The sequence below is a fragment of the Limulus polyphemus genome, unplaced genomic scaffold (genome assembly GCF_000517525.1).
Source record: "Limulus polyphemus unplaced genomic scaffold, Limulus_polyphemus-2.1.2 Scaffold378, whole genome shotgun sequence".
Classification (NCBI taxonomy): domain Eukaryota; kingdom Metazoa; phylum Arthropoda; class Merostomata; order Xiphosura; family Limulidae; genus Limulus; species Limulus polyphemus.
Genome location: NW_013665988.1, coordinates 530,134 through 545,038, shown reverse-complemented (window position 1 = coordinate 545,038; position 14,905 = coordinate 530,134). Strand labels below are relative to the sequence as shown.

The following is a 14,905-nucleotide window of genomic DNA, read 5'->3' as shown; positions in this document are numbered from 1 at the left end:
TTAACCATATGAACAAAGTTAGTTGTCATTAGTTCTAGTGTAAACCCTACGGCGTATATATATATATATATATATAGATTATGTATAGCTTCACAGATGATACAAAACAAAATTAACAATACATACACACAGTTAACATTGAACATTACTGAACTTATTACACATGTACTAGTTACAATCTGAAAACAGAACTATATTGATTAACTTGGGTAATAGCTCACTTCTTCAGTAGCCAGATTCAAATGTACTTCTCCAAAGTTCTTCTGCGAGATAGAAAACTATCTAGTGCACATGCAGCTGAAAAAATTAAGGCTATGATATATGGACTTAGTTCACAAAATTTCGAGATAATTATGATAAACAACTGAAATATTAAAGTATACTTTTTTGCTGTTTATCATAAATTGGTTTGCAATTCACCAGTTTCAAATTAACTTCAAGCTGGATAAGTTATGGATTTATGTATAATCTCTGTCAGGTAATCTCTCACAACACTGTTAGAACATTGTATCAGTTTACCTAATCAGTTCGCTTGTGCGTTTCCTTCAAAAATCCAAAGCTTAAATCAGTCATCGCACATTAGTCAAATCACAACCATTGGAGTAAGTTAACTGGATGTACCTTCTTACAATCCAATAAAATAACTTTTTTTCTTCTTCTGTTAGAAGTATTTATCAAACACCACAACTTTTCATTAAGGGATACTTATTTTTAAACAAGTCTCTTTTGGGCCAATGTAAATAGCTTATAATATATCATTAAAAAAGAACAGAATCATTAAACAATATAGGCCTATGTCCTTGTGGATGGAATGAACGCATGTTCTTCACAAAAAACTTTTATAATTCATTATTATAACAGCTTAATTTCATTACACGAACATGTTGCTTCCATGGTGAAACTTGTTGGACATTTAGTGTATCCAACTGGTTAATAAACTGAATAATATGTTATGTTCTGGAATGGATATTCCATTGGTTCATAACATTTGTGTATTGGGAAAACCAATCCAGCACTTCCACAAACCTACTAAATTCAATGCTAATGGGTGAAGTGGAAGATAGCTATCACTCTACGAGTCAAAATAATATTTATAATATTTATAAAGCCAGAATTAATAAAGCAACAACATAACTATTAAGTATCTGCACTGACCAAAAATAAAGCAGCTCTCATAATGGTCAAAGCTCTTTTGGGTTTTTTACTGACCTCTACATCAATCAAAATCCTGAAAACTATCCACATAAAGTGTACTAGTTGGATACATCCATAATTTCATATCATAAAACCCATTAGTCATGTCATTTATACTTCTGTTTCACCATTTGTCACTTACTGGATACTTCTTTGTCTCCATAACAAATAAAACCAATTATACTTTATTAAAAACAAATAAACCTATTCACTCCAGAACATCCCAGATTTCAGCCAAGAAAGGTGGTAATTTCTTGTTCTGGACCTTGAGTGAAAAACACATTTCAGAGTTCATGTTACCCAGAGTTCTGAGTTCTGTCAAAACAGCCAGTAATTTGGCAAAGTAACTCTTTCCTGGTGGTCGATGGTTTTCAATATATGCCCGCAGTGTGTCCAAATAAAACTCTTGAATCTTTTCCACTTTTTTGGGCTCAAAAAGGCTTGGTCTTTCTAATAAAAAACAGGAACACTATATGTTGCTTAATACATAATTACTGAATTGTCAGTTAACATGTGATCACTGGTCTATCTTAAATGCAAGACTAAACACAAATTATGAAGTAAAATTCTGTTCAATGAACAGATATTTACTTAGTGATTTTGTAAAGATTCTCTCTTTCTCTATATATACATGTATGTGTGCATGTGTGAAGTTCTCATGCTTAATAGCTTATACAATCACCTAAGCCTATTAAATACTTAATTACTAATTTTTGAATATAAACTAATTAGTTTTTTTTATGTCTAGGCGGATATTCTGCTGCCATTTTTAGGGAAGCCTTGAGAAAAATATTTCCATGGCGATAGTGACCAGGATTCGATCCTGGGGTTTCTCCATGGAAAGGCTGGTGTGACAAATATAGGTAAAGAAGTCACAATTTGAAAATTTATGCTTATAATTTTTTAAGTTCATAGAATTTAAATTGTTGGATTATTCCACTCATTCTTGTGATGATTGACCTCATATATGCCTGAAAATGCACTTGACTCTGCATTACATATAAATACACTTGTCAAGTTAACAGACTGTTTGTAGAGAGCTCTTTGATCAAAAAGCATGATATTATGAATCTTAATGAAAAAATACATAGATTAGGTGAAATGTAAGAGGAGCCATCCAGAATCCTAGCCTGGACTGATTTCTGTGAGGTCAGGCTAGGCACCACTTTCCTCAGGCCAGATGTAAAACCTTGTTCCTCATTTACTTTTTATACATATCTCATTGTGCAACAGTTATGTAGGTTGTGTTATCAATGTGTGTATGTCCTGTACTTTTCATATAATGTTACATATCATGCATCATACTATTATTGCAATAAATATATAACTTAAAAATATTTTTGTTGTATTACTTTACATTGTATTTGATTATGAAGAAATCTGACTTTTTTCCTAGCCAAAATTGTGACTTTTTTCCCAGTGACTTTATTTCCAGCCACCAGTGTGATCACTTATTTGTATTTGAATGAACTAACTTATTTGAATGCTTATTCCATTTTATATTAGAGAGTTTATAATGCACCTGAATTCTAACTTTTGTTGACCTTTTTGTTTCTTCAATGTATTGGAATCCACATTCGTATTGGGATTTTAGGTGGTTTGGTGTGTACTAAATGTGATTGTATTTTGTTGTGGCTTATGAATACTGTTCTGATATTATACTGTTTACATATTCTCTTTGACATAGGGGAATATGAGAACATGGCTGTGTCTCCAGTTTTCTTCCTGCTTATATCTGACATTTTATCTTCTTTAATGTCAATTGAAAAATAAATATTAGTAACTAATTAATAATTAGACTTAGATGTTCGTACTGGTTACTTATGATGGCAACAATTGAGATCTAACTGCCACAACCTAAAATAATGGAATATGAGCTGCATATACATATTTGTAACTTTGTAATATAAAACAAGAGGGAATCCTCAATAGTCGCAGCACTTGAAATTCTTTTAGGCAGGATTAGACTAACTTAATCTGTGAGACCTTTTTTTACTTTTTATTAGCTATATTTTTGTGTGCCAGTAATTCCAAGCATGATTCAATTTTATTACTCATCAGGATCTCTACCAGCCTACTCTCAAATTGAAATGTTATTAGGCAGGATTAGAGTAAATTTATCTATGAGACCTTAAGTGTGATCAAATACATTAATTGAAAGGGTTTGACCTCCCGAATCAAGAGATGAAAGGGCTATGAACTAAAAGTTTGTAGTTGAAAAAAACAAACTCGGAGCCATTCTATGAGCCACTATGATGAAGCTAAAAAATGCTCTCAGTTAGGGCCTTACTCATATAATTTACTCAGTGTTTATAGTAAAAGAATTGAATAAAAAATCTTGCTCTTTGTAATTTTCTGGGAAATTTGGTAACTTTTTAGCAATTACAACATCATAATAACAATGATTTTATGGTACCAGGCTATGTGTGGATTAAAAGTACATAACACTGAATGCATTTGTTAATAAAATTTGAAAATAACAAAATCTAAAACTTAACTTAATTAATCTAAAATGAATCAATAAAATAACTATACATAGATTGCACTAAAATTATTGAAAATCTCAGCATATCATACACACACTTTTATAGTTACTGATACAAATATTAGTTTGGTGAAAAATAAAAAACAAAATTTGTTCTCAAAATTTTTTTTACAATGACTGAATTTAAAATTGATATGGAGATTAATTGCTACCACCCCAAAAAAAGAAAATACAGAAATTGTGTAAACACATATTTAACAAGAAAGAAAGAGTGTTCTCTGTAGAGAACGAACTGAATTTTGGATCCTAAGTTTATCTTATCTTACATATGATTATGTTAAGTATCTACATTTACCTGAAAAGATAACAATAGCAGTGAGCAAGGCATACTCTGCATTGTCCACTTTCATCATGCACATGTGACGACAGAAATTAAATAGAGCATCAGCAGAGTCTCCAACACTAGCGCTGCGGTAGTTTTCTCTGGTGTAAGGCTGGTTGTTTGCAAAGACAATGGAATCTGTTTGACTGTCATATTTTCTAGCTGTTCTTAGCATCATAACCTCACTAGAGCAGGCCTACAGAATCAAAAGATAGTCTTCAAGAACTTCTAAGTTCTAATCAAACTTTTCCATTATCTACAAACATTCCAAGTTAGAAGAGAAGCACATAAAAGACTAGTTCCATTTTTTTCATTTTCTTTATGTTTGATATTAAAAATATTGACCTACATATAAACATATGCAGTGACATAGGAATTGAGAGGGGACAATGCCCCTAAAATCCTTTCAGGGGTTCAAGCAGTAAATAACAACAAGATTGTCTCCTTCGCCATTGATTTAATAATGAAGTGACTTTCAAGATTACTAGTATTATAGTAATATTTTCCCAATTTTTTCCCCAAAAGTTCAATTTGAATCACAAAGTTAATTTAAGAAATATGACTTATAGGAATAATTTTACTAACTATAATGTAAAATTAGCCTTTTAAGCTTATTATTTATAGTAAGTTTGTGATTCAAATCAAACTCTTTTTTTTTTAATACATTAGTGAAGTTTAATGTGCAATCTGAAACAAAAATTTCTGAGCCAGTCAAATACGATAACTGTTACCCTAGTACACATTAGAAGTAATTCTCAGGTGTCCATCGCATGATCGCATACTGTAACAGTGTAGGAGTAACAAAAAAAGTGTGACATGATTTTACATTATGACATCAGTTTCTGAAAGATTATTTTTTGTTTAAAATTTTTCCTCTCTTTCTGTTAAAAGTAAGAGGTGGGGATCCCATTTAAAAAGTGGGTACCCTATTGCCCCTTCCCTTCCGTCGCCTATGAATCAGTTAATATGGATAGACGAAATGTTTCACTGGTTCAAAAACAGAGCTGGGTGTTTTTCAAGCTGGGTGTAAGCTAGCTAGGTGAAATGATGGATTTATGTACCATTCTCCGTAACCATTACAGGTATTTAAATATTTACTTAAAAGTTAATGCAAGTTTAGTAATGTTTTATATAAATGAATGTTAAGAAAAGTAGTAACAAGGTCACTGGCCATATAACTGATAGTCATCCACGTACGAGTTATTTATAATTTATAGTTAGTTGGTGGATAATAGAAAATAAAAACATCTAATTATATTTCAGGCCTGGTCTCCATACGTATTTCTAATTTTATACACTTACTAAGCAAGTTGAGAACCATTTCACAGCTAGGTGAAAGTATTAACCACAGTGTTCCTTTTATATATCTGATCTCTATCTCAAGTTAAAACGAACATTCATAAAAGTGAAAGAGTAAATTTAAAAAAAAAACCCGGATGTTTCTGTTTCTAAATATTAGTAAACCAAACAAATCAATTTTGTTTTCAACTTAAAATTAAAAAGATAAATAAATTTCTACAACTCCTTACCTTTAAGAGAGTGATTTGGTCTTCTCGCAGCATGGTATCAAACCCAGGAACACGTTTAGAGAATTCCACAATCAACTGGACAGTAAGAATAGTGATTTCTGTAATATGTTGAAATCTCCGTAAACTATCTTCTTCACTTTCACCAGTTGGGAACGTCTGCACAATATTAAAACTGGTTTATATTAATTTATATATGACCTTAAGTACAAGTTATTGATAATAGTTAACACTAAAGATGGAAGATTACTAATAACAAAAACTTATTTCTTTGCTACAACTGCATACTGCCAATTTAAAAAAAATGATAGCTTGTCTTTACAATTTCACTGATGAAATTTCATTTTAAAACGTTTTAACTTTGGTTTAAAAATCAACGAAAAAGTGCTCTTGTTCTTAACTTTTAAGTCTTCAAAACCGAAATAAATTAATCTCTCTCTCTAATGGTCCTGTTCCCATTACTCTAACACTAATATGTGTCTACACTGGTATCAACCTTGCATATCTTTAGAGTTTGTGGAATTTCGCTTACAGCCTTCTGCGTTAGCCGTCTCTAATTTTGAAGTAATAGACATCATCCACTGTCAACTCTAGGGCTACACTTATATATACCAACGAAAAGTGGGATTTATTGTCACATTATAACGCTCCCCACGGCTGAAAAGGTGAGCATGTTCGGTGATGGATTCGCACCCGCGACCCGCAGATTACGAATTGAGTGCCCTAACCACCAGGGTATGCCAGTTTTTGTGGTGTGAAGTGTTAACTAAAATGTGAAATATGGTTATTAAATATTAACCAGTTTCTTTAAGTCCACTTTCGATTCAAGGCCATATACTTCAGCTAACTTATGTTAGTGCTCCATTTAATACCAACATTATGAATTTCAGAAGGGGGAGGGGGTATTAACAGCGTGCACACTTTTTATTTGTATATTTTACTCACAGATATCTTCTTCAGATCTTCGTCAGATGGGGATTCAAACTCTTCTTGAAATAAGACTAATTTGTTGATAACCTCTTCTTGAGAAGGGTCAAGGGGCTTCACCCCTGGAATTTGAGGTTTTTCCTCTTTATCAAAGCAACTTCCCTCCTTTGTAGTACTATTTGGCTTGTCCTTCTCTCGCTGACCTTTCTTGGATTCCCTCTTGATGGCGCATTGGTATTCTGGAACCACACCTGTTATAATAATATGAACATAATTTACTTCAGGACAACACATAGTGATACATTGCAGAATAATATCTGTGAAAACTACATTATCCAGTTATTTTGGTGATAATCGGGTTTATCACTAAATAGTTTCAAATACATCTATCTGCACTTGATTTATACAATCAGCTCTTTATATAGTTCAATTATCTGTCCTCACGTTTTCGTACTCTAACATAGCAGGAAATAACGTTTAAACAGCAACCACAGCTAATCTTTAGACGAGTACACAAAGTATGTTTGTAACTTAATTGATTTTAGAATATTTATACTAACATATGATATGCAAGATTATAACACTAAATATGTTAGGATAAATACGTTATTTTTTGGGGAGATTTTATTCACCAGTTGTCTAAAACTGGAAACAGTATAAGGACGACACAACTTACAGTTTTACCTCAATCTAAAACCGAAATACCATGATATCAGGATAACTGATGACAAGATAACTTACATTCTGACATCATTTTAACACTAAAATACAACAATGCCAGATAGATCACACTTCATGACAATACTGAATCACTGTGTTGATGGATAGCTTACATTCTGACGTCATTTTAACACTAAAACACAACAATGCCAGATAGATCACACTTCATGACAATAGTGAATCACTGTGTTGATGGATAGCTTACATTCTGGCCTCATTCCCACAGTAAGGCATTTCTTCAGTCGACATTCCTGACATTTTCTCCTCATGTACATGTCAATTTCACAGTGGTTACCATACTTACACTGGTAAACAGCATTTTTGTTGATACTTCTTCTGAAGAACCCTAAAAAGGTAAAAAAAAAAAACGTAACTAATGACATAAACTGAAAAACATATAATCTCTAATTTCAAGGGTTAAGTACGGAAAATCCTACCATCAACCTTTTTCTACCAAAATTAATGTCCTGGTCTTATCTATCAGAATATGGGCCCGGCATTGCCAGGTGGCTAGGGCGCTAGACTCGCAATCTTAGGGTCGCGGGTTCGAATCCCGTCACACCAAACATGCTCACCTTTTCAGCCGTGGGGGCGTTATAAGTGACGGTCAATCATTGGTAAAAGAGTAGCCCAAGAGTTGGCGATGGGTGGTGATGTACACTGCTAAATTAGGGACGGCTAGCGCAGATAGCCCTCGTGTAGCTTTGTGCGAAATTCAAAACAAACTATCAGAATATTTCCTTTTATTAAAAAAAGTTATTCACTCTATCTATTTTGATGAGTCTGATTTTTTTCTTCTTCATATATTTGTTAATACTTTCTGATCAGATACATTTATATTGTTTATTTTTTTAAGAATTCAAAGTTGATTTAATTCAGAATATTTGTAAAAATATGACGTGAGACAGAATAATATTATGCCACCTAAATCTATATTTCTAAAGTGTGACCTTCAAACAAGTAAAGTATAAAAATATTCTAAACCTTTTTAAGAAACACCTGATTCAATCGAGCAGAATCAGTCTGTTTTATTTAAAGAAGTAATTATCAATACGTGGCATTACATTCCAAAAATTATACTTCTAATCAACCGGTCGGAATTTTATTTAACCCCAATATTACCGATGAGGTTCATACGCTTTTTAACCCTATTTTTCTAAATAATTTATTCATCAAACTGCTCGCGGGTTCATGAATAATTGTTTGTTTGTTTTGAATTTCGCGCAAAGCTACACGAGGGCTATCTGCGCTTGCCGTCCATAATTTAGCATTGTGAGACTAAAGGGAAGGCAGTTAGTCATCACCACCCAACTCTTGGGCTACTCTTTTACCAACGAATAGTGGGATTGACCGTCACATTATAGCGCCCCCACGGCTGAATGGGCGAGCATGTTTGGTGGGACGGGGATTCGAACTCGCGACCCTCAGATTGCGAGTCGAGCGCCCTAACCACCTGGCCATGCCAGGCCTGTTCCTGAATAACAAGAGACAATTCACACATAAAAATTTAAACAAAAATACCATCAATATTTCAATTTATCCAACCAGTTACTGCTGGGGTCTTTCTGTATTTTACGTAGATTTCGTCTAATTTTGGGTTCTTTACAATGCGTGTTGTAACATGCAGAATCATTAAATTACTCAATATGAAGTAAAAACACAAGTTGGTAATTTGGGGGTAATGTCTGCGAGTGTTGAAACGGCTGGATTTATTTAATTACGATGATTCTAAATACCCACAACAGGGTTGTTATACCACAGAATCGATTGCTATCACATATTAAAGTTTTTCTTATTAGTGTAATTAGATCAGCGTTTCTCAAACTAGAGTCCGAGAGTCATTCCCGAAATTTCTTTAAAATATTAAAAAAAAGATTTATAAAATAAAAAATATTTTTCGTAAATTTAAATTTATATTAATTATTCAAACATGTAATTTTAGAAATACAGCTTTTCATGTACACAGTTTTTTTTTTTTCAAAACAAAAAATATATATGTATGTGGGTCAACGAAAAAAATTTAGATTAAAAGAATCCTCGGGGTTACTAACGTTTGAGCACCCCAGTGGCACAGCGGCATGTCTGCGGATTTATATTGCTAGAAAACGGGTTTCGATACCCGTAGTGGGCAGCGAACAGATATCCCTTTGTGTAGCTTAATAATAAACAACTCAAGTTTGAGAACTAAATGAACAATAGAACCTATCGGTAGTGAATGGAACTTAATAGTGTTTGTTTGTTTATTTGAAGTTATGCACAAAGCTACGCAATGGGCTATCTGTGCTTTGCCCACCACGGGTATCAAAACCCGGTTTCTAGCGTTGTAAGTCCGCAGATATACCACTGTGCCACTAGGGGCACTTAATGGTGTCAAGCATTGTAGTGCACTGTGTAGCAGATGTAATAACAATTCCTTTGTAGAAAATTAATCATTTAAAATACATAAAAAGCAACCTTAAAACATTTACCTTTACATCCTTCACAAGTGAGAGCGTTATAGTGATATCCCGATGCTCTATCTCCACAAACTAAACACAGTTCTTCAAGTTGCCGTGACGCTGGGCTCTTGTTCTTCTTCGTAGTGTCTATAGAACAGCCGTTCATAACACTGCTCGGACTGCGCTCTTCTTTTCCTGTGTGATAACAAGACTTAAACAAAGCCAATCACTTCAAAATTACTCTTACGTAAAACCCATAGGAAACATACTAAATATTTTGTTATAAAGCAATAAGATACAAATATTTTACAGGTGCATATGTAGTTGTTGCGTAAAACGTTGTTGTTGTTTTTTTAAATGAAGTTTCGTACTTTTGGAAAGACAGATTTAAATTTTTCTTAATTAGCAACCAAAGAATAACTAAATTCTTAGTATATCCGATATATTTGTACCAGATCTTATGTTTGTGAAACGACGTTATTTTTCGGTTTGTTTGTTTGTTATGGATTTCGCGCAAAGCTACACGGGGGCTATCTGCGCTAGCCGTCCCTAATTTAGCAGTGTAAGACTAGAGGGAAGGCAGCTAGTCATCACCACCCACCGGCAACTCTTGGGCTCCATTTTTTACCAATGAATAGTGGGATTGACCGTCACATTATAACGCCTCCACGGCCGAAAGGACTAGCATGTTTGGTGCGACGGGGATTCGAACCCGCGACCCACATATTGCGAGTCGAGCGCCATAACCACCTGGCCATGGTTATCTTTGAGTGTAGTAAATAATGTTTAATTTTTCATATTTCAGTACTACTCGCATATGCAGTTTTTAAAGTTGACATATATACGCGTTTTAAATAAACCAAAATTAAGTTATGAATTACTACATTAAAAACGTGCAATATTACTAGATACAGCCTAACAATTTCAAAAACTTGAAACTGGTATCGTTGCTGATTCTTTAAATGAGCCCTCCCCAGTGGCACAGCGGGATGTCAGTGGACTTAAAACACTAGAAACAGGGTTTCGATACCCGTGGTGGGCAGAGCACAGATAGCCCAGTGTGTACCTTTGTGCTTAACTACAAACAAGCCTCTAAATTGTCAAATTCAAACTTAAAACGACAAAGCAAATCTAGAAAAAAAAGTTTGGTTGTTTGTTTCGGAAATTCGCGCAACTCCATGTACTAGCCATTACTAATTTTAAATTGATAGACTAGAAGGAAGGGAGCTAGTCAACAGCATTCACCGCCAGCTCTTGGGCTACTCTAATTTAATGGTGGGATTTGACAGTCGCTCTTATAACACACGCACAGCACCAAAGTAAGGAGAACGATTTCTTCAGCAAGAGGGACACGAACCAAAGACCCTCAGATCCGGCACGTTTACAACTAGACTACGCCCGGGCCCTACAAGAAGGGAGAAGAAGCGTTTTAATAATGACATTTTCATAACAAGCCATACTTTTGATTTGAAATAGTCGGTTTAAATCTGCTTTCTTCTTCATGTATCAAAAACAATACTGCAAAAGAAGGGTACGTTGGAATACAGTAGAAAAAAGTATTGTGTGAGCTGCAAGACAAAGAACTTCAACTTAGTTTCACAAACACGAATAAAAATATCATATAAATGAAATTATCTGCTGAAACATTTCTACAAGAATTAGATGTTTTCCATCGGCGAAGAGCAATCCTGATTATTTTTCATAAATTTCATAAGATTTTAAAGGGGCTTATTGACCCATCAAGGATGTCCCTTCTAGCTCCAAACTATAACCACCCATTACATTTCATGTATTCATCCAATCTTTTCTTGAACTCAGTTAAATTTTCTGCCTCCACCACCCTTGAAGGCAGCTCATTACAAAAGCCAGCCACTCTGTTTGAAAAGTAATACTGCCTAAACTGCAGACGACTCTTACGCTGCCAAACTTTTAATGTATGATCCCTTGTCCTGTTGTTTTCACTGCTAAACACACCAAAAGTTTGATGGATTTATATTATCAATACCCTTGATAATCTTAAACACCTCAATCTAATCCTCTCTGACGCTTCTCCTCTCCAGAGAAAACAAGTTTAGAGATTTTAGTTTCTTCTTATAGCACAATCCCAGGTATCATCCTAGTGACTCTTCTCTGAATCTTCTCAAACAATTCAATGTCCTTCTTGAGGAAGGGAACCCAAAATTGTACGCAATACTCTTAATGAGGCCTTACAAGTGATCTATACAGTCAAACAATAATATATTTTGTCTTGTATTCAATATTTCTATAGATGCTACCCAAAGTCCTATTGCTAGCTACAATACACTGTTCAGATGACTAAAGTGATTTTTATATCACAACATCAACATCTTTTTCTTCAACCACAGTTTTTAATGTATTCCCATTTATATTGTAAAAATAATTTGAATTGTGAAAACCTAAATACATCATCTTACATTTTGGATAGTTAAACATCATCTGCCACGTATTGGCCCAATGCATCAAATGACCTAAATCTGTAGCATCTTTGATACAGTTAGCCACCCGAAAAATCTTAATGTCATCCGCAAGCTTCAAAATTTCATTGGTCATTCCAGAGTCAATATCATTACTATAAATCACAAACAGCGGAGAACCCAGCACAGAGCCCTGAGGCACACCACTTGTGATCCAATCAGATCTAATTCCATTTATTACTACTATCTGCTTTCTACTCTCCAGCCAATTTTCTATCCAATTTAATAACATTTCCCACACCCACAGATTTAATTTTTGTAACAAGTCTTTTGTGAGGCACCTTATCAAACACTTTCTGAAAATCAAGGTAACCCAAGTCCACAGTATTTCCTTTATCAACTTTTGCAGTAACATCCTCAAAGAATGTCAGAAGATTTGTTAAACAAGACTTCCCCTTAGTGAAACTATGCTGGCTCTTTGACACTATATCAAACTGCTTTACGTGTCTCTGCAATACATCTTTGATCACATTCTCCAAAACCTTTCCAACTACTGGCGTAAGACTAACTGGCCTATAATTGCCTGGTCAATGTTTATCACCTACTTTAAATATTGGACTAACATTAGCCAACTTCCATTTATCTAATACTCTTTCACTACTCAATGACCTATAAAGAATATTAACTAGCAGTTCACAAATAAAATATTTTAGTTCCTTTAAAACTAGGATAAAAGTTGTCTTGTCCAGAGGATTTATCAATTTTAGGTTCCCAACTTTTCTCTTATAATTTTAGAAGTTAAAATGATATATTTTACATCAATATTTTTCACATACATTAAGTGTTCTGGTTGAGGCATAATACTTGTAAAAGTGTTTCAACATAACTAAATATTGAATATCTACATGCATAGTATTTCTAGAATCGGAAAAGTCCCCAAGGGCTAAACGGTAAGTTTGAATTATTTCAACGCTAGAATTCACAGTTCGATCCCATACGGCAGGCACAGCACAGATAGCCAACTGTGCAGCTTTATGCTTAAAAATAGATAAGCAAATAGAATCGGAAAAACTGAAATCTAACCCAAGTACACAAACACTGTATCTCTCCCCCCTCAATGGATGTTAACATAGCTATAAGCAGCCATAGCTGGGGTACTTAGTACCCCTTTCCGTTCACAGATACACACTGTTCTGATTACGTTTTACTGCAGTTAAACTGTCTACATCTTAGATAAAAGGAGTGTAAAACATATTAATTCTTCTTTATGTGTGTGTCACTGTATTAAATAGTGCCAAGGAGGAGGAGGTCCCCTTAGTGAACGTATTTCTTCTCGGCATATTTTAATTGCATGAATAATATTTCAGAACCTACTTTATTTAACTTGAAGCACATAGGGGGTTCAGTATAAGCAATTATACAACACATAGTTTTAGTTATTGAACGGTTAAAAATCAACTTTTTTGGTTCCCGTTTACAATGTTCCTTATACATGTAAGGGATCATGGCGAAAGTCGTCAAACTAAGTTGTATTAATGCTGCTACTGTTTTGTTTTTAAGTGCAAAGCTGCACAAAGGACTATCTGCGCTCTGTCCACCAGGGGGGAATCGAACTCCGGATTTTAAAGTTATAAGTGTGAAAACTTACAGCTGTCACACCAGGGGACTATATTAATGCTACGCGTAAATTAGTTATCGTAGTTATTTCTACAACAGGAAAGTAAGAAAAGAAAATTCTTAGATAATTATTCTGTCAAGTTCTAAATAAAAACGCCGATAAAAGAAGAAAAATGTTGGTCTCAGAATTTTGACGCATCATCGTCGTACTTTTAAACATAGTTTAACTATATAAATTGTATAGATGAAACACCGTTCTGTAAACTATGAATTCTCACTTTTTCTCAGAAAAATTCTAACTTCATTTCAGTAGTTAAACCACTTAAAACAGGCACTTCCAGCAACAACAACGAAATAGAATAGGCGGATTCTGAGATTTTAAAGCTCTATTTGTGTATCTAAATAGTCCTACAGAATTTTGTTTACTTATTAACCAATGAAATGAGATTTGCGACATTCTAAATACAGTAGTTTGGTTGGCTAAGCAATCTCCTCGATCTCAAATTTTACTTCTTCAGAAAAATTCTACTTTTACATCTGACTAGCTTAGCCACATTTTTAATGCAAAAAACATAAAAAAAATGTATGAATCTTTAAGATAATTAACCAAAAATCTCCAAATTATGTCCCCACGAAAAATAAATAAACGACTATCAACTAACTTGTTAATCACCCGATTATTTTACTTGTTCATGCAAGAGGAGGCCACCAGACGGAGATGGAACTATTTAACCCAAGTACCCAACCCATCTCTTGTTCACTGGCTATAATACATTCGTCTGTTTCAAATTTTATAAAATATCGACGAAAACACAAATTATATAAACTGTCGCATTCGGCTGCATGAGTTCACCTTATGCCCCCTAGTGGCACAGCGGTATGTCTGCGGACCTACAACGCTAAAAAACCGAGTTTCGATACCCGTGGGGGCAGAGCACAGATAGCCCATTGTGTAGCTTTGTGCTTAATTACAATCTTCAAAAGATGAGTTATGCCCATACTTATGATGGCGATTAAATATTTGCATTAAAGTTGGCGAAAAATCTTAACAAAACTTGCTACAAATGTCAAATTTCCGTATGTAACAATGAGTCTAACATGTCTTGATGTAACATATTAAAGTATTGGTGTAGTGTTTAGACACACACACCTATTTCTATATATATATATATATATATATA

The 14,905-nt window shown here is 34.1% G+C and overlaps 1 protein-coding gene and 1 long non-coding RNA gene across 2 annotated transcripts in view; one reads left to right on the top strand and one right to left on the bottom strand.

The window, feature by feature from the left end:
* The window catches only part of LOC111085419, an 11,017-nt gene extending 7,894 nt beyond the window's left edge, over positions 1–3,123 (top strand). Inside the window, exons 2-3 of the long non-coding RNA XR_002610258.1 lie at positions 1,943–2,057; positions 2,882–3,123. This is a non-coding gene — a long non-coding RNA (uncharacterized LOC111085419). The remainder of the gene's footprint in view (positions 1–1,942; positions 2,058–2,881) is intronic.
* The window catches only part of LOC106457829 (ecdysone receptor-like), a 58,074-nt gene continuing 44,336 nt past the window's right edge, over positions 1,168–14,905 (bottom strand). The window contains exons 2-7 of the mRNA XM_022383872.1: positions 9,703–9,867; positions 7,440–7,580; positions 6,533–6,765; positions 5,591–5,746; positions 4,035–4,257; positions 1,168–1,644 (exon numbers count right to left, since the gene is read on the bottom strand). Of these exons, the coding sequence (XP_022239580.1) occupies positions 1,403–1,644; positions 4,035–4,257; positions 5,591–5,746; positions 6,533–6,765; positions 7,440–7,580; positions 9,703–9,867 (1,160 nt within the window). The 3' untranslated portion in view covers positions 1,168–1,402. The remainder of the gene's footprint in view (positions 1,645–4,034; positions 4,258–5,590; positions 5,747–6,532; positions 6,766–7,439; positions 7,581–9,702; positions 9,868–14,905) is intronic.